The 24,328-nt window shown below is 37.9% G+C and overlaps 1 protein-coding gene across 5 annotated transcripts in view; it reads right to left on the reverse strand.

Moving 5' to 3' along the window:
• GTF2I (general transcription factor IIi) overlaps window positions 1-24,328 on the reverse strand; it is a 98,888-nt gene that overhangs the window by 68,895 nt on the left and 5,665 nt on the right. For all 5 annotated transcript variants that reach the window (XM_069486228.1, XM_069486233.1, XM_069486229.1 and 2 more), the window contains exons 2-4: window positions 8,379-8,482; window positions 4,867-5,005; window positions 138-272 (exon numbers count right to left, since the gene is read on the reverse strand). In XM_069486228.1, the coding sequence (XP_069342329.1) occupies window positions 138-272; window positions 4,867-5,005; window positions 8,379-8,477 (373 nt within the window). In that variant the 5' untranslated portion in view covers window positions 8,478-8,482. The remainder of the gene's footprint in view (window positions 1-137; window positions 273-4,866; window positions 5,006-8,378; window positions 8,483-24,328) is intronic.

Genomic DNA, 24,328 nt, shown 5'->3' on the forward strand with positions numbered 1-24,328 from the left:
CCCAGTATTTGGGAATTAATCCATTTAATTTTTTTAAATGTATATTATATGATTGTTAAATCAATTATGTGATCTACCCTTTAGAAAACTCAATTATATAATGTATCTGTTAGAAAATTAAAATGTATTGCTTTTACCATAGCAAAAGCAGAAATAGTCCTCAACTGTTTTTCTGAGTGTTTCAATTTCTACAGCATCTACACTCATCCGATTCGACTGGGTTGTAGATTTCATTTTGTGCATCTCTGCAGCCTTTTCTTCTTCTTCAACACCTGTAAAATAATTAATAATATAGAAGATCCATACCTATTATCTTTTTTTTTTTTTTTTTGAGACAGAGTCTCACTCTGTTGCCCAGGCTAGAGTGAGTGCCGTGGCGTCAGCCTAGCTCACAGCAACCTCAAACTCCTGGGCTCAAGCTATCCTCCTGTCTCAGCCTCCCGAGTAGCTGGGACTATAGGCATGCGCCAGCATGCCCGGCTAATTTTTTTCTATATATATTTTTAGCTGTCCATATAATTTCTTTCTATTTTTAGTAGAGGTGGGGTCTCGCTCTTGCTCAGGCTGGTCTCGAACTCCTGAGCTCAAACGATCCACCCACCTCGGTCTCCCAGAGTGCTAGGATTACACATACCCATTATCTTAATATATATTTGGCCTTTAGTAAGAATATTTTTCCTATATCCTAACATTTATGATTTATTATAAAAACAAAAAAGAAAAAATATTATGAAGGAATTTTTAAAATAGAAACCTATTCAGAAGGAAGGATCTCAGTTAAAAAAAGAAAAAGAAAAAAAACTAAAAGACATAAATGACTTGAAAGAAAGTTAATATAAAATGGTAATCATCTCTGAAATAAGCATACCTGTAACTAAAAATACTACAAATACTACTGTACTAGTAGTTTTAAAAAGAAAAGATAACTTAACAGTAATTTGTCACCTACCAATATAAATACAGAAAGATTATCATTACAAAAAAACACTCTAGGCTTCCAAAGTCCAACACAATAACACCATACTCATGTGGCACTTGACATGTAGCCAAAGTTGTTTTGTGTACAATACACTCTTGATTTTGAAGACTTAGTACAAAAAAAGAAGTATGCCAAATATCCCAACAATAATTTATATTGATTACATGTTGAAATATTTTAGATATAGTAAGTTAAAGTATTTCAGATTTCTCTTTACTTTTCTTTAATGTCGTAAGTAGAAAGTTCTAAATTATGTGAGTGACTCACATTATATTTACTTCTATTGAACAGCACTTTTTCTAAACTCCAGGAAAGGGCTTAAAATTCTCCCAACGAATTTCTAAAACTGTGTTATAAACCGATTATGTTTAGAAGACCACTACTGCTCCTTATCTACAAAATATAAACATACAGGTAAATACCAGGTACTTAGGAATTATACATAAAAACTATTCTCCATGGCATCAAATTATTAGTAATGAAAACAAAGCATGAATACCAATGGGCAGGGACTACAATTTGCAACTGAGGACAAGTCCCCTAATGCTTAGTTCAAACCACTGGAGAACGCACATCGGCACAGGCAGTGTAGGGAAGGGGAATACAAACACAGCTGCCAGTGGGATTAGACCATTCATGGGACAGATGGCAGCTGATATACACATAATCAAAACAACATTAGTATAAGGAAATATACAAATATAATCCAGGCCTTAAAATTTCTCAAAATGATAAGAAATATTAACAAAATCTTAAAAATAGATTACTACCATAAAGCTTAAAAGATTACTGAGAGGGGGAGACAGAGTGGCAGGGGATAGATGTTTTTTCAAAAGACTAAAAATAAAATTGCTAATTGAAATTAATGAATTAACAAAACTTTCTGTTCACTAGTAATTTGCTCAGTTTATCATACATTGAATCTAAAGTTTAGATCAGAGACACACAGGCACACACTGGAGATACTGCAGGTCTAGTTCCAAACTATCGCACTACAGTGAATATCACAATAAAGCAAAGTCATACAAAATTTTTTAGTTTCCCACCACATGTAAAATTTATGTTGACTCTTCCTTTCACAAAAGATTTCTCTGTAGTGTACAATGCTGCTTGACAGTTTTTGTTTTTTTTTTTGAGACAGAGTCTCACTCTGTTGTCCCAGAAGAGAGTACAGTAGCGTCATCATAGCTCACTGCAACCTCCAACTCCTGAGTTCAAGTGATCCTCCTATCTTAGCCTCCTCAGTAGCTGGGACTACAGGCTCAGGCCACAACGCCTGGCTAATTTTGCTCAGGCTGGTCTCAAAATCCTTAGCTCAAGCAATCTTCCCACCTCAGCCTCCCAGAATGCTAGATTACAGGTGTGAGCCACCCCACCCAGGCTACTTGATAGCATTTTACCCACAGTACAACTTTTTTCAAAATTGGAGTCAGTCCTCTCAACCCCCCTCGACTACTGTATCAACTAAGTTTATGGAATATTCTACATCCTCTGTTTTCATTTTAACAATGTTCACAGTATCTTCACCAGGAGTAGATTCTATTTCAAGAAACCACTTTCTTTGCTCATCTGTAACAAACAATTCCTCATCCATTAAAGTTTGATCATGAGAGTGAAAAAATTCAGTCATCTTCCACTTCTAATTCTAGTTCTCTTGCTATTTCCACCACAAACTACCTTCACTGCACTCTTGAAGTCCTCAAAGTCATCCATGAGGGATGGAACCAACTTCTTCCAGACTCTTGTTAATGTTGATGTTCTGACCTCCTCCCATGTATCACGAATGTTCTTAATAGCATTTAGAATGGTGAATCTTATCCAGAAGGTTTTCAATTTACTTTGCGCCCAGATCCATCCGGGGAATCATTATCTATGTCAGCTCTAGCCTTACCAAAAAAAAAAACAACTTATTTTTGGAGACAGGGTCTCACTCTGTCGTCTGGGCTAGAGTGTAGTGGCATAATCATAGCTCACTGCAACCTCAAACTCCTGGGCTCAAGTGATCCTCCTGCCTCAGCCTCCCACGTAGCTAGAATTACATGTGCATGCAGCACCAAGCCTGGCTAATTTTTCTAGTTTTTTGTAGAGACGGGGTCTCACTCTTGCTCAGGCTGGCCTTGAACTCCTAGGCTCAAGCAATCCTCCCACCTCAGCCTCCCAAAGTTCTAGGATTACAGACATGAGCCACCGAGCCCAACCAAAATGTATTTCTTAAATAACATGACGTGGAAGTTGAAATTACTCCTTGATCCCTGGGCTGCAGAATGGATGTTAATGGGCATCCAAACAACATTAATCTCCTTCCATATCTCCATCAGAGCTTCTGGGTGATCAGGTGCATTGTCAATGAGCAGTAATATTAATATTTTGAAAGAAATCTTTTTTTCTGAGCAGTAGGTCTCAAAAGGGCTAAAAAGATTCAGTAAACCATGCTACAAACAGATGTGCTGTCATCTAGGCTTTGCTGTTCCATTTTTAGAGCACAGGCAGAGTAGATAAGGCATAATTCTTAAGGGCCTTAGGATTTTTGGAATGGCAAATGAGCTCAGCCTGTCCTTTAAAGCTTTGAAGGCAGACATGGACTTGTCTCTAGCTAGGAAAGTCCTAGATGGCATCTTCTTCCAATATAAGGCTGTTTTGTCTACATCGAAAATCTGTAGTTTAGTGTAGCCATCTTCATCAATGATCTTAGCCAGATCTTCTGAATAACTTGCTGCAGCTTCTGTTTATACATCAGCACTTGCTGCTTCACCCTAAACAGTCACGCTACGGAGATGCTCCTTTCCATAAACCTCATGAACCAAACTCTGCTAGCTTCCAACTTTTCTTCTACAGCTTCCTCACCTCTCTTAGGCTTCACAGAACTGAAAAGAGTTAGGACCTTGCTCTGGATTAGGTTTTAGCTTAAGGGAATGTTGTGGCTGGTTTGATCTTCTATCCAGACCCCTCAAACATTCTCCACATCAGCAATACAGTTGTTTTGCTTTCCTATAATTGGTGTGTTCACTGGAGTAGCACTTGGTATTTCCTTCGAAAACTCGTCCTTTACATTCACAGCTTGGCTAAGCCTAGCTTTCAGCCAGTCTCACCTTTTGACATGCCTTCCTTACTAAGCTTAATCATTTTTAGCTTTTGATTTAAAGTAAGAGATGCGGGACTCTTCCTTTCACTCAAATACTTAGAGGCCACTGTAGGGTACGTCTGCATGTATTATGTGCCTGTAGACATTCAACCTTTGGTCCCTTTCCAAATTTAAGAAAATGCTGTATCAGTGAGTTAATATTAAACGGCAGTTGTTAAGTTAAACACTATGAAAACTGTCATACAGTGAAAGACCACAGGTATTAACACCCTATAGTAAATTTCTCTACTGTGTGTCACTTATTATGTCAGATAAGCTCACTACTGCTCCCAGACGGAGGATTACAAAACTCATTACACTCTGATAAGGTGATTCCATTGAGTGAGTTAGGAAGAACTGTTTAACTTTGCATCATGCTTAAACAAACTCATTTGCACAGTGAAAGACTTGTTTTCAACACACCAAACATTTGTCAAGAAAAGAACAGCTTATCTGAGTGAGACCTTTAATCAATTCACAATTTCTCTACCATGTCTCTAATGGTGTTCCGCCAATCCAGATTAATGCCAAGCAAACACAGTACAATAAACATTTACCATTTTTCTCAAACTCTCAGTGTTTATCTTTACATATTACTATTTCAGTGATTTATTTTGAACATTTATGAAGTGTCTTCATAAATATTTCAGAAAGTCTTTTTTAGTATAAATCTCATTCTGCTTTAGAAGAAAATACAACTTGCCTTATATATAAATAATTAGGCTTAAAATTTATGAAATACAAAAAATAAAAATACAATGCTTACAGTATTTTACAAAATCTTTTTGGAAATCCTTTCTGGTATTGACAAAAGCACGTCCTCTCTCGGTTCCAACAACAAACACGTCTGTTTCATACACTGCGATGCAGGCCACTTCTGCCTTGGACTTGGCCAGCTCTTTACACTACAACACAAATAGCAAACATTATGTTACATACACATGTTTAAAAGCACCATTTCTGCCGGATGAATAAAAAAAAAAAAATCTAACATTTAAAACTGTCTTAACACATAATCTGGAATGAGGTGAATGAAGTTCCTATATCTGGCCTTAAATATTATACACAGAAGAGAGTCCCCCATTTTTTAAAGTGCCTTTCTTTCTGAATAGTGTTTTTGCCTGATTTTAAACAAAAGACAACACAGAATTTATAAGGAAAAGAAAACAGACATCCCTTGTAATCTAGTAAAGGTCAGATTCCTAAAGAAACAGACTCAGATTTCACGCAGGCTTGTGGGGAGTGCTCTCAACGCCACCCGGCAGGACGGGCAGAGGGAGAGCCGACCACTGGCACTGAGGCAGCTGCACCACTGGAGCTTGGGCGCTGGGGTGGCCCTCCCCGCAGGGGGAGACCTCGTGCAAGGGGGTTCTAACACTCACAGCAGCTGGGGGCATTGGTGTCAACAGTCCTGAAAGGGGGAGGGAGGTTATCTGAAACCCACTACACAATTCCACCTCCAGAAGCATCTCCCTATAAATACACAACTGGAACCACATTTAGGTGAATATACTACTTACTGACTTACTGAGTAAATTTCGATGAGATTAAATATTCTTTAAAAACTTTATATAATAGGCCGGGCGTGGTGGCTCACGCATGTAATCCTAGCACTCTGGGAGGCCGAGGCGGGTGGATCGCTCAAGGTCAGGAGTTCGAGACCAGCCTGAGCAAGAGCGAGACCCCGTCTCTACTAAAAATAGAAAGCAATTATATGGACAACTAAAAATATATATAGAAAAATTAGCCGGGCATGGTGGCGCATGCCTGTAGTCCCAGCTACTCGGGAGGCTGAGACAGGAGGATCGCTTAAGCCCAGGAGTCTGAGGTTGCTGTGAGCTAAGCTGACGCCACGGCACTCACTCTAGCCTGGGCAACAAAGTGAGACTCTGTCTCAAAAAAAAAAAAAAAAAAAAACTTTATATAATATATAATATTCCATTATATGGATATACTACAATCCATTTAGTGCTAACATTATTGTAAAGGTTGGTGATTCTAATTTTCCCTCCTAAAAATAACACCATAGCAATAACCTGGGAACAAAATGTTTATGTGCATCTTGAATGACTTTCTTAAAGGAGAGTCAGAGACATGGAAGAGAGTTTAAAAGGAAAACTTTTAGAATAAATATTTTCAGGATTTTCAAAGCCTACTGAAATTTGCTTTCTAAGAAGATTCCTAGCAAATGTTACTGTGAAGCTTTTCTAGACACCTTTAAAAAGGGTATCTTAGTATCATAATCAATACTCCACTGAATGATATTAAAATTACGGTATTGTACTATAATTTTCTGTAAATTATATCCCTTGCCCAGTTTTCCAATGTGTTAGTGTTTCCCTATGGATCCATAAAAGTACCTAACTTATTTTAGGCATAGAAAGGCTGTTTATGGAATTAAATAATAACCACATAATAATTACACATACTTTTGTTTTAGTTTTTTATTTGTCTTAATATAACTATGTTCTTACTCATCTAGAATTTGACTTGGCACAGGATGAAGACTGTAAATTAAAGTTTTTTTTTAAACAAAATAGCCCATTTTCTCAGTATCAGTTGTTGAAAACCATAGTTTTCCTCTTCCTCTTTTTGATTTGCATAAATAACCACCCTTTAATTTATTAAATGGAAATTATTTCTGCACAATAATTGCTTTACAGGCTTATCTAGAAAAATAATTTTATGGCTATTAAGATGATCAGAAATCTTTTGAACTATAATAAAGCCACAGTAAAGAACTTTCTGACCGAGAGGTGAGCCAACACTGTCCCCAGCATGAAGGATGGTGTATGTAATCTCGTTACGTTACGTTTGTGTATGTGCTGTGGCTGCTCACCTGTAAGGAACTCTCATTTACTTACCTTGTGATAAATGAGGGTGCATTCTTGCTGCACTATCCACACTCTTAGTTGGACAACCCTGTCACCAAAGGCAGTATTTATGAAACAGGAAAGCAAGATTCATGTACTATCCAAGGATTAGATCAAAGAAATCTATGGGCCAAGGAAAGGATGAAGCCAGCCTTGGTTTCTTTAGCACTCTAACAAGCTAGTCAATAACTTACTAGTTTATCTGCCTATAATTATACTTGGTAATATACAACTAGGAATATGAGGAAAGATAGGCTTACTTGCTGGGAAGGAAGAAATTAAGGCTGGGAATAATGAAATGAATATGCCAAAGGCAAGAAAACCATAAAGAAATTCTAAGGAAGAGAATGGGTCTTATGTGACCGCATGGTACTCTATGTATAGAAGAGAATTAAAGTTATTTTATTATCAACGGAATAGCATTTAATCTCTAAATTTTCATTTAACATTAACAGTCACAAATTTTGGTTGGTTTTATGACCACAAGGCAGAAGTAAGTGACATTCATAAAACAACAGTATATAACCACTAACCATTCTAAAATTTCTTTAAGGAGATAGTTTTATAAAATTCTTAAAAGAGTTTTAAAAAATCCCCAAATAGGAAAGCAAAAAAAGAATCTACAAACTATGTCACACTGAGCTCTGTGAGGTTAAACACTAGCTACTGGTCAGCCACTTAAGACAGGGAAAACGCATAGCCTCCACTGCTTAAAATATTTACTTTTAATGTGTCGGAAAATACCCAAGCCTGATATGTTTCATATCATATACTGTGTTTCCACCTACATACCCATAAAAACATGATAAACAAATTGTATAACTACCATCCTAGTAACATAAATATAAAACTGTGGCAGTAATACTTAACATTTCACTATAATTATGTATAAAATAGACTTTTTTCCCTAAGTAAAGAGATACCTTTACAATTTAGTAAAAGATAGCAAAAAAAGACAATTATGAATGCATAAGCAAAATAAAATACATATAAAATAGTAAATATGCCCTTACGGCCCAAAATTCTAGCAATTATCTTTACACAGATACAATAAAACACCAGCACCATATACTAACATACACACTCATTCTAAGTAACTTCAAATATTATACACAAATTCAAGTTAACACTTGCAAAACAGTGACTGCCTAAGATACTGATGGCAAAAAAAAACTGAGCATACATGCAAAAAATTAAACATTTAGGTAAGTTAAAAAGAACATTTTGAAGATGGTAATAAAATGTGATTTGAAAGCCTTAAATCCATAATTATTATTCAAGCAAAAAAAACCCTGCTCATTAAAACTAAAAATATAAAATTATATTTTCTACAAAAACAAATCAACCTTTTCCACAAGCCAGATCCTATCAAATTATGGAATTAGAAGTGGTAAGGCGGTCTCACCATGGACTCGAGAGCAGACATGAGGAACGTCACCACCATCCTGCTCTCCGAGGACTCCTCATCTTCAACAGGCAGGGTGGACATTGCTACTTGGGCCATGATCCCTGTGCAAGAGAAGTAAAAAGAAAGTAAGGGTAGAAATCTGGTGTCCTAAACCCACGTTTAGAGCTGTGAGTGTCCTCACAGGCTGCCTAATTTACAGTTTTCTGGCTTAGGAGAAAAAATAAGGCTCAGAAACAAGTATGCTAGTTGCTCAAAACTCTTATCCTATAAGATAAATAATCTATCCCCTAAGTTTCCATCTAGTGTTATTTCCATAAAATTGGGTCAGCATCAAACCCAAAATAAATCCAGATGGCACCTAGAACCAGTGCAATTTCTCCCAAGTAAGAGGAAGAAGAGATGCACTTTACAATCAATCCACTGATAATCTATGACAGTTCCACACAGGAAACAGATGCAAAGTTCCCCTTCTGCCCTGCACATACTGACATAGAAAAGAGTGGATGAAGCGGACTGAGGTTGGCAAAGAGAATTTCCTCTTCATACTAAGAAAATAGATTGCAGGGCATCAGGTAACATGTAAGAATCCTTTATAACACAGCATATTGTGCTCCTTAGAAAACATTTTCTGATACTTTGGTATCAGCAAAGATCCTCAGCTGAATTTCAAACACTACAAAATTCCAACACATAAACAGAAAATATTAACTGTTGGCCAGGATGTGGAGAAACTGGAACTTTGTGCATTGCTGTTTGGAATGTAGAATGGTACAGCCATGATGGAAAACAGTTTGGCAGTTCCTTAAAATATTAAACATAGAATTATCATATGATCCAACAATTCCACTTCTGGGCATATACTCTGTATTATGATTTTATCTATTTATCTATCTATTTATCTATCTATCTATACATACATGTTTTCATCCACGGCTCCTGACTCGTAACTCCCATAACCCTGCTAGTCTTATGTCGGGCACTTGAGGCCTCAGAAGCAGCCTCAGGAAACAGAATCTCGGCTGGTCCAAAGGTAGTGAGTTATCTCACTTGATTGTTCAGTCGGTTACAGATTGAACTTCTTGTTCTATTACCTTCCCCCCTTCTCACTACTGCACTTAATAGTCCAAAAAAAAAAAAGGAAACAGAACCTCTCTCTGGACCTTCTCCGGTCCCCCTTTCCCGTGCCCACGGCAGAACTCTAGTCTGAATGTGGTCATAAACCCTCTTTCAGAGGGTCCTGCCTCTTACCCTGGAGGAAGAAATGCTGCAGAGAGAGAGCAAAACAATCTAAACAGACAAGCCTTGGTGGGTTTGGATCACACTCTTTTTGTCCAATCACATTTTGACTCGGTTGTCTATGCTTCAATCATGGGCAACCAATGAGGTCTTCATAAACGGCTCAGAGCACAGAGTTCGGGAGCTTCCGGAGAGCTGAACACACGGAGGCGGACCGGAAACTGAACAAGAACTCATGCACGTGCAGGGAGGGTAGCGTGGCGCACCCCGACTCCACAAGGACAGAAGCTCCTGTGCTTGGGACCCTCCTGGAACCCACCCTACGTCTGTCTTCATCTGGCTATTTACTTGTATCCTTTAAAATATCCTTCGCAATAAACTGGTAAACGTAAGTAAATGTTTCCCTGAGTTCGGTGAGCCACTCTAGCCAATTAACTTAACCCCAAGAGGGGGTCGTGGGAAGCCCAGTTTGAAGCCGGTTGGTCAGACGTTCCAGAGGCCCAGACTTGCAACTGCAATGGGTGGTGGGGGCAGTTTGGGGACTGAGCCCTCACCCCGTGGGATGTGACGCTATCCCCAAGTAGATAAAATTAGGGGATATCCAGCTGGTGTCCACTGCTTGATGTATGGGAGAAAAGCCCTATATTTGGTCACAGAAGTCTTCCTCTGTGCCTACGACTGTTGTGGTGTGGGAGCACAGGGAAAAATACGGTTGGAGAGTTTTTCCCAAAGCAACCCCAAAGAACTGAAAGCAGGCACTCAAACAGGTATGTGTCTACCCATGCTCACAGCAATACTCACAATGGCCACAAGGTGGAACCAACCCAAATGCCCATCAGTAGATGAATGAATACACAAAATATGACATATGTACATACATGGACTATTATTCGGCCTTAAAAAGGAAGAAAATTCTGATAATGCCATAGATGAACCTTGGTAATATTATGCTAAGTGAAATAAGCCAGATATAAAAGGACAAATATTGTATGATTCCACTTATTTAAGGTAGGAATCGTCAAGTTTATGGAGACAGAAACTAGAATGGTGGTTGCCAGGGGCCAGGAAGAGGGAGCAATGGGTTTCAGTACAGAATGACAAAAAAAAAAAGTTCTGGAGATGTGATGGTTGACAGTAATGTGAATGTACTTAAAACACCAGTCAACTGTACACTTAAAAAGAGTTAAAATTGTATGTTATATATATTTTATCAAAACAAAAAAATTAAAAAACAGAACACCACATAAAGACACTCTGAGATGGCAAAATCTAAAGCAAATTTTTTTAATTCAAATACTAAAAGTTATTTTTCTATAAATATCATGCAAATTAGATGCCTGTTAAAAATTACCCCCCCCTTTTTTTTAATTACATGGAAGGCTTTTTATTTTTTTATTGTATTTATTTTTTTGAGACAGAGTCTCACTCTTTTACCCCTGGCTAGAGTACAGTGGCGTCATCATAGCTCACTGCAACCTCCAGCTCCTGGGCTCAAGCGATCTTCCTGCCTCAGCCTCCCCAGTATCTGGGACTACAGGCTCGAGCTACCACGCGGGGCTAATTTTTCTATTTTTAGTAGAGACCAGGTCTCACTCTTGCTCAGGCTGGGACTCAAATTCCTGAGCTAAAGCAATCCTCCCATCTCGGTCTCCCAGAGTGCTAGGATTACAGGCTTGAGCCACCAAGCCCAGCCCTATCCCTTTCAATTTAATTGAATTAATTCTACTTTTAGGAGATTAAATAACCAAATAAACAATATGGAAGGATGATTGAAAAATTAAGAGTGCAAGCAAGAACAAGAATTCTAAAAACATCTGTGTATATAAATTAATTTATTGAAAACACCTGAGTATCCTTAACCAAAGCCCCAATATTCCAGAGAACACCAAGAGGCACCTAAAGAGCTCTCAGCATGAAAACTGTTTTGCCTAAAAACGTAAGTAAATCTTTTCCTTAAGTAAATCTTTTCCCTGTTAAAGAGGATGATCTATTTCCCTATTATTAAAGACTGTGGTGTAGCTTTACCATCTGTTAGCACGTGAATTAACTGCTAGGCCAGATTTAGGCATCAATAAGCAATAAAGTATACATACTTAGGAAGTTAAGCTTTATAATGAAAACCATATTGAAAAACAATGGACACTTATGCTCATAGCTGTGAACAAACAGAAGCAATTCTGTTTCCCAAAACAAGGTCCCCATCCTGATTAGAAACAGAATAAGAAAAAGCAGTATCAAGCAAGTGAATAGTTAAATCACAGAAATTATTTTCCCTAACAGCCTAGGTCCCATTCTCTTCTCTTGGACAGGTTAGGTCCAAGGAAAGTTGTATTCAAGTGTGGCTCAGTCAAAGTGGACAACAAAAGCCTGTATTTTTCCATAATCAGACATTCACTTAAAATACACTGTCATTATTTCTGAAAGCTCGTATGTATTCATTATATCACTTTTCCTTTAATTCTCCAGTGAAAGAAAAAGATGTGTTCTCACTTTACAAATGCAGCGATTTGTCAAGGTCATTTGGCCACTATCAGAGTCAGAACATGAAACTAGGGCAATTTTCAGCCTACTTCTATTTCCACTTCTCACCTTAAAATGCCGTAAACCTGCTATGACGTCATCACACGCAACGTGTGTTGAGAAACGGGAGGCAGATGCCACACCAAGAGCCCACAGGGGCACCACAGGTGAGGGGCAGTCCTATTTCCTCAGCAGCACTTCAGGGGAGGCGGCAGAGCACTTGCAATGCAAAGCCCCTGGAGGTGACCGATTCCAGGCAGGCCTGCGGGGAAGGAGCCCCCTTATTTGGGGCACTCTGCTCTCTGGAAAGGGGTGCATTTGGATCACACCAGTTCACTAACCTACTCTTTGCCGGTCCCAAGAGGTCACTTACCTGGAGAGTCTTCCATAGAGACTATTTGTGGTGCATTCCCAGCACCCTCACTCAGTGACTGTGCCCTCTTCTTTCCCAGAAAGAAGTGCCATCAGAAGGTGGCATTAATGACATACACCAGAGATGCACCAGGCCAGCTTATGGAGCATGAGACGTGAAGCTCTGGTCCCCACAGAACCTAAAGCCAGGAGAGCCAGGGTGTGGGGTCCCCAGACCACTACCTAGCTGTGTGACCCCGGGGGCGGGACTTACCTCCTCTACACAAGGAGATGATAAATCAACTACTTATTATGACGTCTCCTTTCACCTCTGACCCTTTACCAATCCCCTCAATCTAAGAGTTGGACAAACAAAAAAGAAATTAACATTTATTGAATTTATACCATGCTTTATTGGTCATCTTGCTTAATATCCACAACAATCCTGAGAGGGAGAACAAGCAAAATGGAAATACACACGGAGCCCAGGAAAAGCTCCTTAAAGGGACAGTGCTCCAGAAGCCATGTGAGCAGGACCCACGGAGTCTTCCTCTGGTTTACCTCAAAAGGTGTAGGGTGTATGTATGTATCACTAGACGTGAATAACACAAAAATCACCAGGATAGGACCCGCCGTATGTGTCATGACACCACATCAAAACTCAGGTCTCCCAATAAAAAAGGCCATGAAAAAATTATTTTAAGTAACTAAAATGGGACATTTTGCTCTGTACTCATAAGGAATGCAACTAGGCATGAGTTTTACTTCTTAACTGCATTAATAATAGTTCTTTGGAACAAAAAGGAAAATGGCCAAATGATCATGTATGCTGTACGTCATTAAAAACAGAATGGATGGATCCCTCTGAATCTTTTTAAACACAGAAAAGGAAAAAAAAAGAACTGAGACAACTCAGAGGATGAGCCCCATGTTGTAGACAAGAAAACAGCTTCCAGTTTCTGGATTTGTAACACTATGTACTTGCTCCCCCGAATGTGTATCTCTGATGCCATCCTGGAAAAGGCAGGTGGTGTGGGGAGAAAAGATCTCTGTTTATAAATAAGAAAGAAGGCAGTCATCCACGACAGAAAACCAGGAGTCAAGGGACAACCCAGAGGGTATTCCTCTAGAGATGTGCTATGTAATGTAGTAGACAATAGCCACATGTAGCTATTCGAATTAAAATTACTGTAATTAAGAATAAAAAATTAAAAGTTCAGTTCTTCAGTAGCACTAGCTGCATTGCAAGTGCTGAGCAGCCACATGGGGCTTGCGTTGTACTGAATGAAGATCACAGATGAAGAACATTTTTATCATCACAAACAGTTCTACTGGACAGACTGCTACAGAGATTAAACCATGTTGAGTCAATTTATTTAAATTCTCTTGACCCCTAGAGCCACCATGGTAGTAGCTGTAGTAAAAGAATGAGTTAAGGCCGGGTGAGGTGACTCACCCCTGTGATCCCAACACTTTGGGAGGCCCAGGTGGGAGGATCACTTAAGGCCAGGAGTTCCAGACCAGCCTGGGCAATACAGCAAGACCCATCTCTACAAATAAAATTTTAAAAATTAGCCAGGCGTGTTGGCATGCACCTGTACTCCTAGCTACTCGAGAGGCTGAGTAAAGGCGGAGGTAGGAGGATTGCTTGAGCCCAGGAGTTCAAGGCTACAAAGAGCGATCCTCCCACCTCAGCCTCCCAGGGTGCTAGGATTACAGGCCTGTGGCACCACGCCCAGCCTTTTTTTGTTTTAATTCTGGTAATTATTTCATAGCTATAGCTCCTTATTCAGTTTTTGTGTATGTATATTTTAATTCCATATGTTTAAATGCAATATTTTTATTTCAAGCAACCTAAGTTTCCTTTAGATTTAATCACATATTTATGACATTCTTTGCTCGTTCTTTCTTGTATCTCATACTTTCTTTCTGCCTAAAGTTAATCCTTTAGAATTTCCTTCTGGTGACAAAGCGCTTTTGTTTGCTAAAAATTCTTTTTTCTCAAAAGGTATTTTCACCAGAATATAAATCTAGGTTGACAATTGTTTTCTTTCAGCACACTGAGGTTATTTCATTATTTTTGGCTTCATAATATTTTGGCTTCCATAGTTGCTACTGAGAAGTCATCTACAGTCTCTTCTGAGGCTCACCACCCCCACTCCTGCTATTTTTAAGATGTTTTGTCTTTGGTTTTCTGCAGTTTCACTGTGTCTAGGTGTGGATTTCTTTTTATGCAATATGTTTGTCATTCACTGGGCTTCTTGACTATAGTATTCATCAGTTGTGGAAAATTCTCAGCTATGACCTCTTCAGACTCTGCCCCATTCCCAAGCTCCTATCCTACTGAGACTCAAATTAAATTAAATGTACGTTAGAGTTCTCACTTTATCCCTTAAGTCTCTTACCCTCCTCTTTTTTCACTTATTCTCTGTACTGAATTATTATTCCTTCTGCCTTACCTTCCATTTCACAAATTCTTTCTTCATCTGTGCTCCTCTGTTGTTAAAACTGCCCATCAGGTTTTTAATTGTTTGTAATTTTCATTTCTAGGATTTCTAGTTACTGCTATGTCATATTTTATAGTTTGGTACTCCCTGAAGATTTTCAGGCTTGTCATATTTGTTTAATGGGGGGTAGTAGTAATTTTATAGTCTCTGGTAGTTCCAAAATCTTAAGTCTTTGCAGATCTATTTCTGCTGTTTCTGTTGGTTCTTACTTATGGTACTTATTCCCTTTTATGCCTAATTATCTTTATGTGCTGGTCATTTTACATTAAAAAATAATTTGTAATTTGAAGCCTAGGATGAAAGCCACTTCTTCCAGGTATGTGACAACAATAGCTGCCTGGAATCACCATGATCCAAGTTCAAGTCTTCAGGTTCCTTGGACCCACCACCCAGTAGATTAACCTGGGCCACAAATAAGGATGCAGACTGGCTTCCTTTTCAATCACCCTTATCCCACTGGGTCTCAGCTTACTGAGGGGAAAAGTCTCTTATTTGACCTGTCAATTCTGTGCAGCCCCTGGGTTTTGATATCTGAACATCTCACTCCATAAAACTTCCAAAACTCAAGTTCACATGGTGCAATTTTTGCCCTCAGGGCAAAAGCAATTCCAATTTCTGTTATCTGAGCTCCCATTTTCCTTTTAGCATTAGCCTTTTCATATTAGCCCTTCAAAATTCCTATCTTATCAAGCTTTTGGTGTTTTTACAAAAGTTTTGTTTTATAATTTTAGGACATTTTTAGTTGTTTTCAGTAAGAATAACTCCACCAAATCTGGGAATCATACCTTACATATTCTTTATTATCAATAACAATTTATGAATTAGTCAGATTATAGACTGTGAGGTTACAAATTCCCAATTCAAACAAGATCAAGTAAAAGGGGGAATTTTTACTGCTTCATTTAATTAAGTCTAAAGGTTGTACAGACTCCACATACAGTTACATCCAAAACCACAAAATACATTCATTAGAGTTCTCTCTACTCACTCCCGGCGGGCCTCACAGCTTGAGCAGAGGGTTTCCTGCCTAAGACAGATGACAGCCACCTGTATCTTCATGCTTACCAAACTCCTGTACTGTGATCGCAAAGACAAAAGACTATCATATCTTCCTGTTACTTTTTACACAAAAACTCTGGGCACTTGTGTCACCAGCCTACTCCAAATGCTATTACTGTGGTTAGGAAGAACAAGAGTACACAGGATATAATGTGATTATACAGAAGCACAAAAAATAATAGCTGAGTCTGCTACACCTTCTTTCCCATTTTTTCAACTTTCTTACTTCTTCCATTCTGAGTGTTTTTTGACTTCATTTTTCGTTCTTGATTTCATTTTAATTCTCCTTTGTAAGTTTCAAAGATGAACTTAGCTGGCTTGTCGCTGTTTCATTTCTGGTCAGCTATTGTTTAATAGATACGATGTCTTCTTTTATCTCTGAAAACAGGCTCTAGCCATCCTTTAAAATCTTGTGTTTCTCGGAGATCCATTTCAGGGATTAGGTTTATCTGTGTCCTTGTGCTTCTCATCTGTTCTTCCTCAAAATAAGCCAATAACTAACTCCATATAAAATTTTTTGTTCGACCATACTTCTTTAATTTATTGATCCTTGCTGTTAATACTGAACAGCACACAAAAAAGTATTTTATAGTGAGAGAGCTCCTGAGAATTTTCACACCTTGTCATCACTCTAACAAAAACTAAGGTTCTTAATATTTTTGATTATGCTGTCCACCAAAATTCTTCTAAACTTTCAATATATTTCTGCTTCAAAATAAGGTTCAGGTCAGACTGATAAGTAGGGGAGGTAACAACACTTTTTTTTTTTAAATTACATTCATGCTCTATTGTTTTTTCACTCAGATTATTTTCAAGAGTATCCTTCCAGCTGGGCGTGGTGGCACATGCGAGGCTGAGGCAGGAGGATCGCCTGAGCCCAGGAGTTTGAGGTTGCTGTGAGCTATCAGGACACCACTGTACTCCAGCCTGGGCAAGACAGCAAGAGCTTGTCTCAAAAAAAGAAAAAAAAAAGCATCTTTCCATTTCAAACTTACAACACACAATCATCTTAGGTCAAGAAGAGAAATCAAGATATTTTAGTTCAACTTTTTTGTTCTATTATTTTTTTTTTTTTTTTTTTTTTGAGACAGAGTCTCACTCTGTTGCCCGGGCTGGAGTGCCGTGGCGTCAGCCTAGCTCACAGCAACCTCCAACTCCTGGGCTTAAGTGATCCTTCTGCCTCAGCCTCCCGAGTAGCTGGGACTACAGGCATGTGCCACCATGCCCAGCTAATTTTTTTTTCTATATGTATTTTTAGCTGTCCAGATCATTTCTTTCTATTTTTAGTAGAGACGGGGGTCTGGCTTTTGCTCAGGCTGGTCTCGAATTCCTCACCTTGAGCCATCCTCCCGCCTTGGCCTCCCAGAAGTGCTAGGATTACAGGCGTGAGCCACTGCACCCAGCCTATATACTGTAAAATTTAATCTGATTTTAAACACCTTTCAAATTCCCTTATCCACTATACACACACACACACACACACACACACACGTGTGTGTGTGTGTATATATATATTCTTTTTTTTTTTTTTTTTGAGACAGGGTCTCACTCTGTTGTCCATGCTGAAGTGCAGTGGCCTAATCACAGCTCACTGTAATCTCCAATTCCTGGGCTCAAGTGATCCTCCTGCCTCAGCCTCCCAAGTAGCTGGGACTAACAGGTACACACCACCATGCTCAGCTAATTTTTTATAACAATTTTTTGCGGGGGGGGGGGTGGTCTCGCTATGTTGCCCAGGCTGATCTTGAACTCGTGGCCTCAAGTGATCTTCCCACCTGAGTCTCCCAAAGTGCTGGGATTACAGTCACCAGCCACCATGTTTAGCCATCCACAATATTTAAACTTCAGAAAAACATTAAGTTTTCAAGGACTTACACAACAACCATAACTGAATTTAAGTCCACAAATTAACCTTCACCTCTTAAAAAGAAAAAAAAAAAAAAAAAAAATTCCCAGCCTCTGAGAAAGAAATAGGATTCCTCACTGCTAAAAAGACAAAGGAGATTTTCATTGTCCCCAAGTATTGCCAAACTACTTACTAATAAGGGGACAAGGCACACGTCATCTTAATCAAGTGATCGAAGTTAACACTAGTCTTCAGACAGGCATTTCCCATCCAACAGAATGCAATAGAAACACTGATATTCTTGCCCAAAATGCTTAACCTGAGTCTGACCACGAGGAAACATTAGACAAACCCCAAAGTTGAAAGATATTCTAGAAAATGACTGTCCTATAATCTTCAAAAACGTGAAGGGCATGAAACCCAAAAGACTGAAGTGTTCTAAAATGAAGTATAGGAGAGGCAAGAAAACTAGGTGAAAACGTGGTCCTAGATTAGACTCTTGAAATAAAGGACATGCATTATCGAAACATTTGGCAAAACGAGAACAGGAGGTCTGGGTGAAGGATATGTTTGTTATTCCTGTAACTATTTTATAACATTAAAAGTGTTTCAAAATAATTTTTAAAGTACAGATGTAATTAAAGCTAATTAAAATTTCTCCTACTTCTGCTGCTTTTTTGTACCTGCAACAGGTGGAATGTTAGAATAGGGAAAAAAGGAAAGGAAATTAGTAAATTATACTGATTGCAATTTATCTCTATTAACTAAAGAAGTGGAAATGGGCTGTTTTTCTTTCTTTCCCTATTCACGTTTTGCCAAATGTTTCAATAACGGATGTCCTTTATTTCAAGAGTCTCAATTTGGACAATTTTTGTTATTCCCTATAAGTGTGCAAGCTGAGGGTATGGGGGTCCGGACCTCTCATCCCAGCACCAACACAGTGCCTTGCACAGTGAGCACTCAGAACACACTGGCTGAATAAAAGAACAAATACTAGGCTCCTGGTTGATCTTTTCTCCCAGTACTAGAATTTAGTCATAAGGAATGCTATCGAAATAGATCACTGGCTAGAACGCCTAGGTCATAATTTTACCTCATTTTTTTGATCCTGTAGCTATCTTATTCATTAATCATAGAAGTAAAATTACTGAAGAAAATGCCATCTCCTTAAATTTACCAGTTAATATCATTATCTATATTTCAAATATTAATTTCAAAACCAAAGTGGAAATCAGTGTATGATGGCACTGAAGAGCACAGCATGGGCTCTGAATCTCACTGCCTCATTTTATATCCAAACTGTCCCTTTCTATATTTTTCAGATTTTTAGCCTCATTTTCTCCAGCTTTAAAGTAGGAATCATAACAGTTGCCTACTTCATGTCTCAGGATTGCTACGAAGATTAATGTGTTAATGCAGGTAGCACTAAAAGGATAAACTCATGCATTTTCAAAAAATGTTACTAGTTATTGTCATCAGTATTCTAGCCCAACCTCCAGCTTTGACATACCCTCCAATAGAGAGCTTGCCACTTACCGTACATAGTATTTTGGATAAGATCAGTCCACCAGAGACTACACTAGGACCTGTAACTCCCAGGATTTCTACATTCCTTGCTTATACTGAAGATACTTTAATTTACATATCTAAAAGTTTATCTCCATAGGCTTAATAAGTATTTTCCAAAGCAAAATAAATCAGGTTGGTATATCAGAGGTTCTGCTTTACAATTTAATAGCAGGATACAAATTATCACAATTTATATTAATATATATTAACTAACATATATACTTCAGCAGCAGAAGAAATAGAGCCAAAGAACCCATTTTAGTTCATCTGACTTTGATTTTTAGAAAATATATATAATGGCAAGTGCTTAGAAATAAAATTAGAGGCCAGGGGCAATAGCTCACACCTGTGATGCCAGTAGTCTGGATGGCCAAAGCAGTAAGATCGCTTGAGACCAGAAGTTAGAGACCAGCCTGGGCAACATAGCAAGACCACATCTCCACAAAAAAACTTTTTAAATTAGCTAGGCTCAGTGGCAGATGCCTGTAGTTCTAGCTACTCAGGAGGCTAAGGTGGGAGGATTGCTTGAGCCCAGGAATTTGAGGCTGCAGTGAGCTATGATCATGGCTTGGGGGACAGAGTAAGACCCTCTCTATAAAAAAAAAAAAAGTAAAGAAAGAAAAGAAAAGAAATAAAATTAGTTAGAAATCCCTAACCCAAACCTTTGATCAGGATTGATTTTTAAATAAAGGCTTTAAAGTTTTTATAGTGGTTATGTAGATATTTTAAGATAGTAAATTCTTTCCAAGACTCAGCCTGAAAGAAAAAAAAAAAATAGTAAATTCTTAATTTCTATCTGGTAAAGTAAAGCTGGTAACTACATCAGTGAGTAACAAATGATCCCTCAAGAAGAAACAAAATAAATTTGAAGGGTTAAGATTTGAAATGATTTGCAAGTGATTCATACTTAAAACTTTATATCCTGTTGACCCCACTTCATTAAAAAAAACCTTGAGAAAGCTAACAAAAATAGCTAAATTTTATATTCTAAAAAAGCCAAGTGAAAGAAAGAATGACAAAACATTATAATAAAGAAAGGATCTGCCCAATTGGTGGATTCAAATTCAATTCTGAGTTTCAAAACAATGTTCTTAAAACCAAAAATCTGGCCGGGCACAGTGGCTCACACCTGTAATCCTAGTACTCTGGGAGGCCGAGGCGGGTGGATCGCTCGAGGTCAGGAGTTCGAGACCAGCCTGAGCAAGACTGAGACCCCCCCCCCCCCCCCCCCCCCCCCGTCTCTACTAAAAAGTAGGAAGAAATTAGCCAGACAACTAAAAATAAGCCGGGCATGGTGCCGCATGCCTGTAGTTCCAGCTACTCGGGAGGCTAAGGTGGGAGGATTGCTTGAGCCCAGGAGTTTGAGGTTGCTGTGAGCTAAGCTGACCCCACGGCACTCTAGCCCAGGCAACAGAGTGAGACTCTGTCTCAAAAAAAAAAAAAAAAATCCAAAAATCTCACCAGCTATTCAAGAAGATCTACTTTTCCTGGAACTACATCTTAAGAGAAAATTTTTCCATATGTATTAATTATACTTTTAAACTGACAGTCCACATTTTTAAACAACAGCGGCTTGCTCTGCCAAAGATGTGTCCCTTTCACATTACTCCAAATTTAAAAATCAGTTGGATTTGGAAAAATCATTTGGAAGAGGAAATGAAAATCAAGTCGCTATTACTAAAAACCCATCTTTATTTTTTCTTCCATCTTTATTTTTTTAAATGTACTGTTCACAGAAGGCAGGCAACAGAGTAAAGCTATTATGAATATCAGCTTTAATCAGGCAAAAGCTCTGAATTCAAGTCCTGTGTCCAATACTACACAAGGGTGACCATGAGACTCTTTAATCCCTAATTTACTAGGGATTCTGATTTTATATATATATACATATATATATCAAAATGTATGTAAGTTCTTGATACAAGAGCTTCACCAAAGCATTCAGTGAATTGAGTAAGCATTTACAACTTAGCACATTAACTGCCATGTGAGTTGTACTTAACTCACGCTGGTTTTGAGCCCCAGGCTTTGTGAAGCAAAACCCTGCAGCTGGTTCCTGAAAATCTTGTCGATGTTCTTACTGTTACAATTAATATTGACAATTTAATTTTAAAAATGTGGATTAAATGAATAGAAGCCAATGAATTTAGCTTTTCTATTTACCTTTAAATTACACTTAAGCCTGCAAGAAAAACACTTTACCCTTATGAACTATTTTTCAAGTTTTCACATTACTTTTTACGTTAGTAATTTTAAAGTTTTTATATTACTTTTTTAAAAGACACAGAAAACAATAAAAAAAATCTTATGTTAAATTAGAAAGGATCGTTGTGGAAAGTTTTTATTCTCTTTTCATAATAAAACACTGTGGCCCCAAGGAAAAAATTTTTTTTCTAGTGTGGCAATGTGTTAAACGTCATAATTACTTTTTAAATATTTGTAAATGTATCTGTTTATTTATATATAAACTCTCCAAAATCCAAATTGAAAATGGCTTATTTCCCAACTGCTTTAATTACCACTGCTAAACAAAATAACCTATTTTCTGATAGAGTAAGAAAATTAATTAGAAAAGTGTCAAAATAAACCACTGCTTTGAATTAAAGTGTGTGCGCCTTGTAAGGCATTCGTGTATGAAAACTTGCTTACATCAAATTTTCTCCTCAAAGATGATGTTTTAAAATTTAAGTTTAAAATCACCTTCCTAGAAATACCTATAAAAAAGTAAACTAGACCGGATATACAACCTGAACTGAAGATCTTCATTCTGAAGCTCTCAACAATGTAATTTGCCCATACCAGTATTTTCCAAGTAGATTGTGTTCTGAAGGTCTCACACAACGAGGCCATCCACATGTTGAAGAAGTGAATAAATGAGTACTGTTCCCAATGTAATAAAAGAACCCTTTTCCAAAGCCTAAAATATAGAAGATTAATAGTGAACAATAGCTGCAACACACATTTTGCTGAAAACTGTTTTTCCTAAAGATAAGGCCACAAATAAAGACAAAAACTATAAAATAAGTAAACTAAAAGTTAGTATCTAGTTGGGTAAAGTGATTACCCCACTGTTTTAGAACATGCTGTAGAAGAATTACTCTAAAAGCTTTACAGAAGCGATCATCGTGATGCAAATCTATAATCTACAGAAAATAATTTTTAAATTAGTATTTAAAAAATACTATGATCTGTAAGGACTGTGTATGCAAATGAGATCAAAACACACACAGCAATCCTCAAAGTATGGGACCTATACAGTCAGAAAACTTCACAGGCTCTACTACCCAAGGCTCATTTGACCAGATAACCTATTAGCCAACAGGACCAAACTTCACACGCTCAGCTTCTCCAGTTATACCATAATATAATCCTATACAGTACTTACAAACACACATACACACACACACCCCCACCCCATTTCCTTCACCATACTACAAAACAGAAACTTCAAAAATCAGTACAAAGATTAAAAAGGAAGGAAACTCTGACACCTGGATGAGTCTTGAAGATACGCTAAGTGAAATAAGCCAGTCACAAAAGGACAAATATTGCAGGATTTTATTTATATGAGGTACCCAGAGCAGTCATTCAGGGAGACAGCAGAACGGCTGAGTATAGGCGCGGAGGGGAAGGGGAAAGGGAGTGTCGCTTTGATATAATGAAAAAGTCCTGGAGATGGATGGTGACAGCTGCCCAACAATGTGAATATATTTCACACCACTGAACAATACACTTAAAAATGGTTAAAATGGTATTTTCTGTGTTATTGTATTTTACCACAATTTTAAAAATCACCATAAGGAACCCCTTCAAAGGTTGGAAGAAATGTATTCATGATGAAAATGGCAGACACAAATTTACTCTTCACAAAGTAGCAAACTCAACTTACAGGGCTTTTCTATGCTAGTGAGAGATTTGTTAGATCCATCCAAATTCTTCTGTCCCAAGGAAGGCATTAAACAGAAACAACAATGACCCAGCAATTCCTACTCCTAGGTATACACAAGATTTGAAAACAGGGACTGAAAAGATACTTGTACCCCAATGTTCACAGCTGCATTATTCACAACAGCCAAAAGGTGGAAACAACCCAAATGTCCATCAACAGATAAATGGATAAACAAAATACGGTATGTACACATAATGGAATTTATTCAGCTTTAAAATGAATGAAGTTTTGATATGTGCTATAGATAATGTGAATGAACCTTGAAAACATTATGCTAAGTGGAAGGCGCCAGACACAAAAGGACAAGTATTGAATGCTTCCACTTACTTGTATGAATTATCTAGAATAGGCAGATTCACAGAGATAGAAAGTAGATTAGGTTTCTGGGAGGAAGAAATGAGAAGTTATTCTTTAAGGGGCACAGAGAGTCTTTGGGGTGATGAGAAAGTTTTAGAAACAGACACTGGTGACAGCTTACAACACTGTGAATGTAATTAATGCCACTGAAACATACACTTAAAAATGCTTAGGATGACAAAAAAAAAAAAAAAGAAGAAGAAGAAGAAAAAAAGAAAGGACAGAGAAAGGAGTGAAGCTAATAGATCTTGTAGGGTCTGTTTCTCCGCCCTTTCCTCTTGTGGACATAATAGTCCTTTGTGGCCATCATTCTCCTTTGTCAAATTATCATTTCACAGATGAGACAATGTAATTTAAGTGTTTTAAAGTCTAAGGCCAAGTCCAGTTATTAATTTTAGTTTAGTTCAAATACCTTGTTTATTTTCCTGAAACCAATTCTGGTCTGAAAACTCAATCTAGATAAAACTATTCACATTTATGTTATAGTCAATATTAAGAGCTGTTTATCTAGAGAGAAATTCCTTATCATGAACAACATATAAAGGAAAGTTTT

Source organism: Eulemur rufifrons, chromosome 14 (assembly GCF_041146395.1).
Source record: "Eulemur rufifrons isolate Redbay chromosome 14, OSU_ERuf_1, whole genome shotgun sequence".
NCBI lineage: Eukaryota > Metazoa > Chordata > Mammalia > Primates > Lemuridae > Eulemur > Eulemur rufifrons.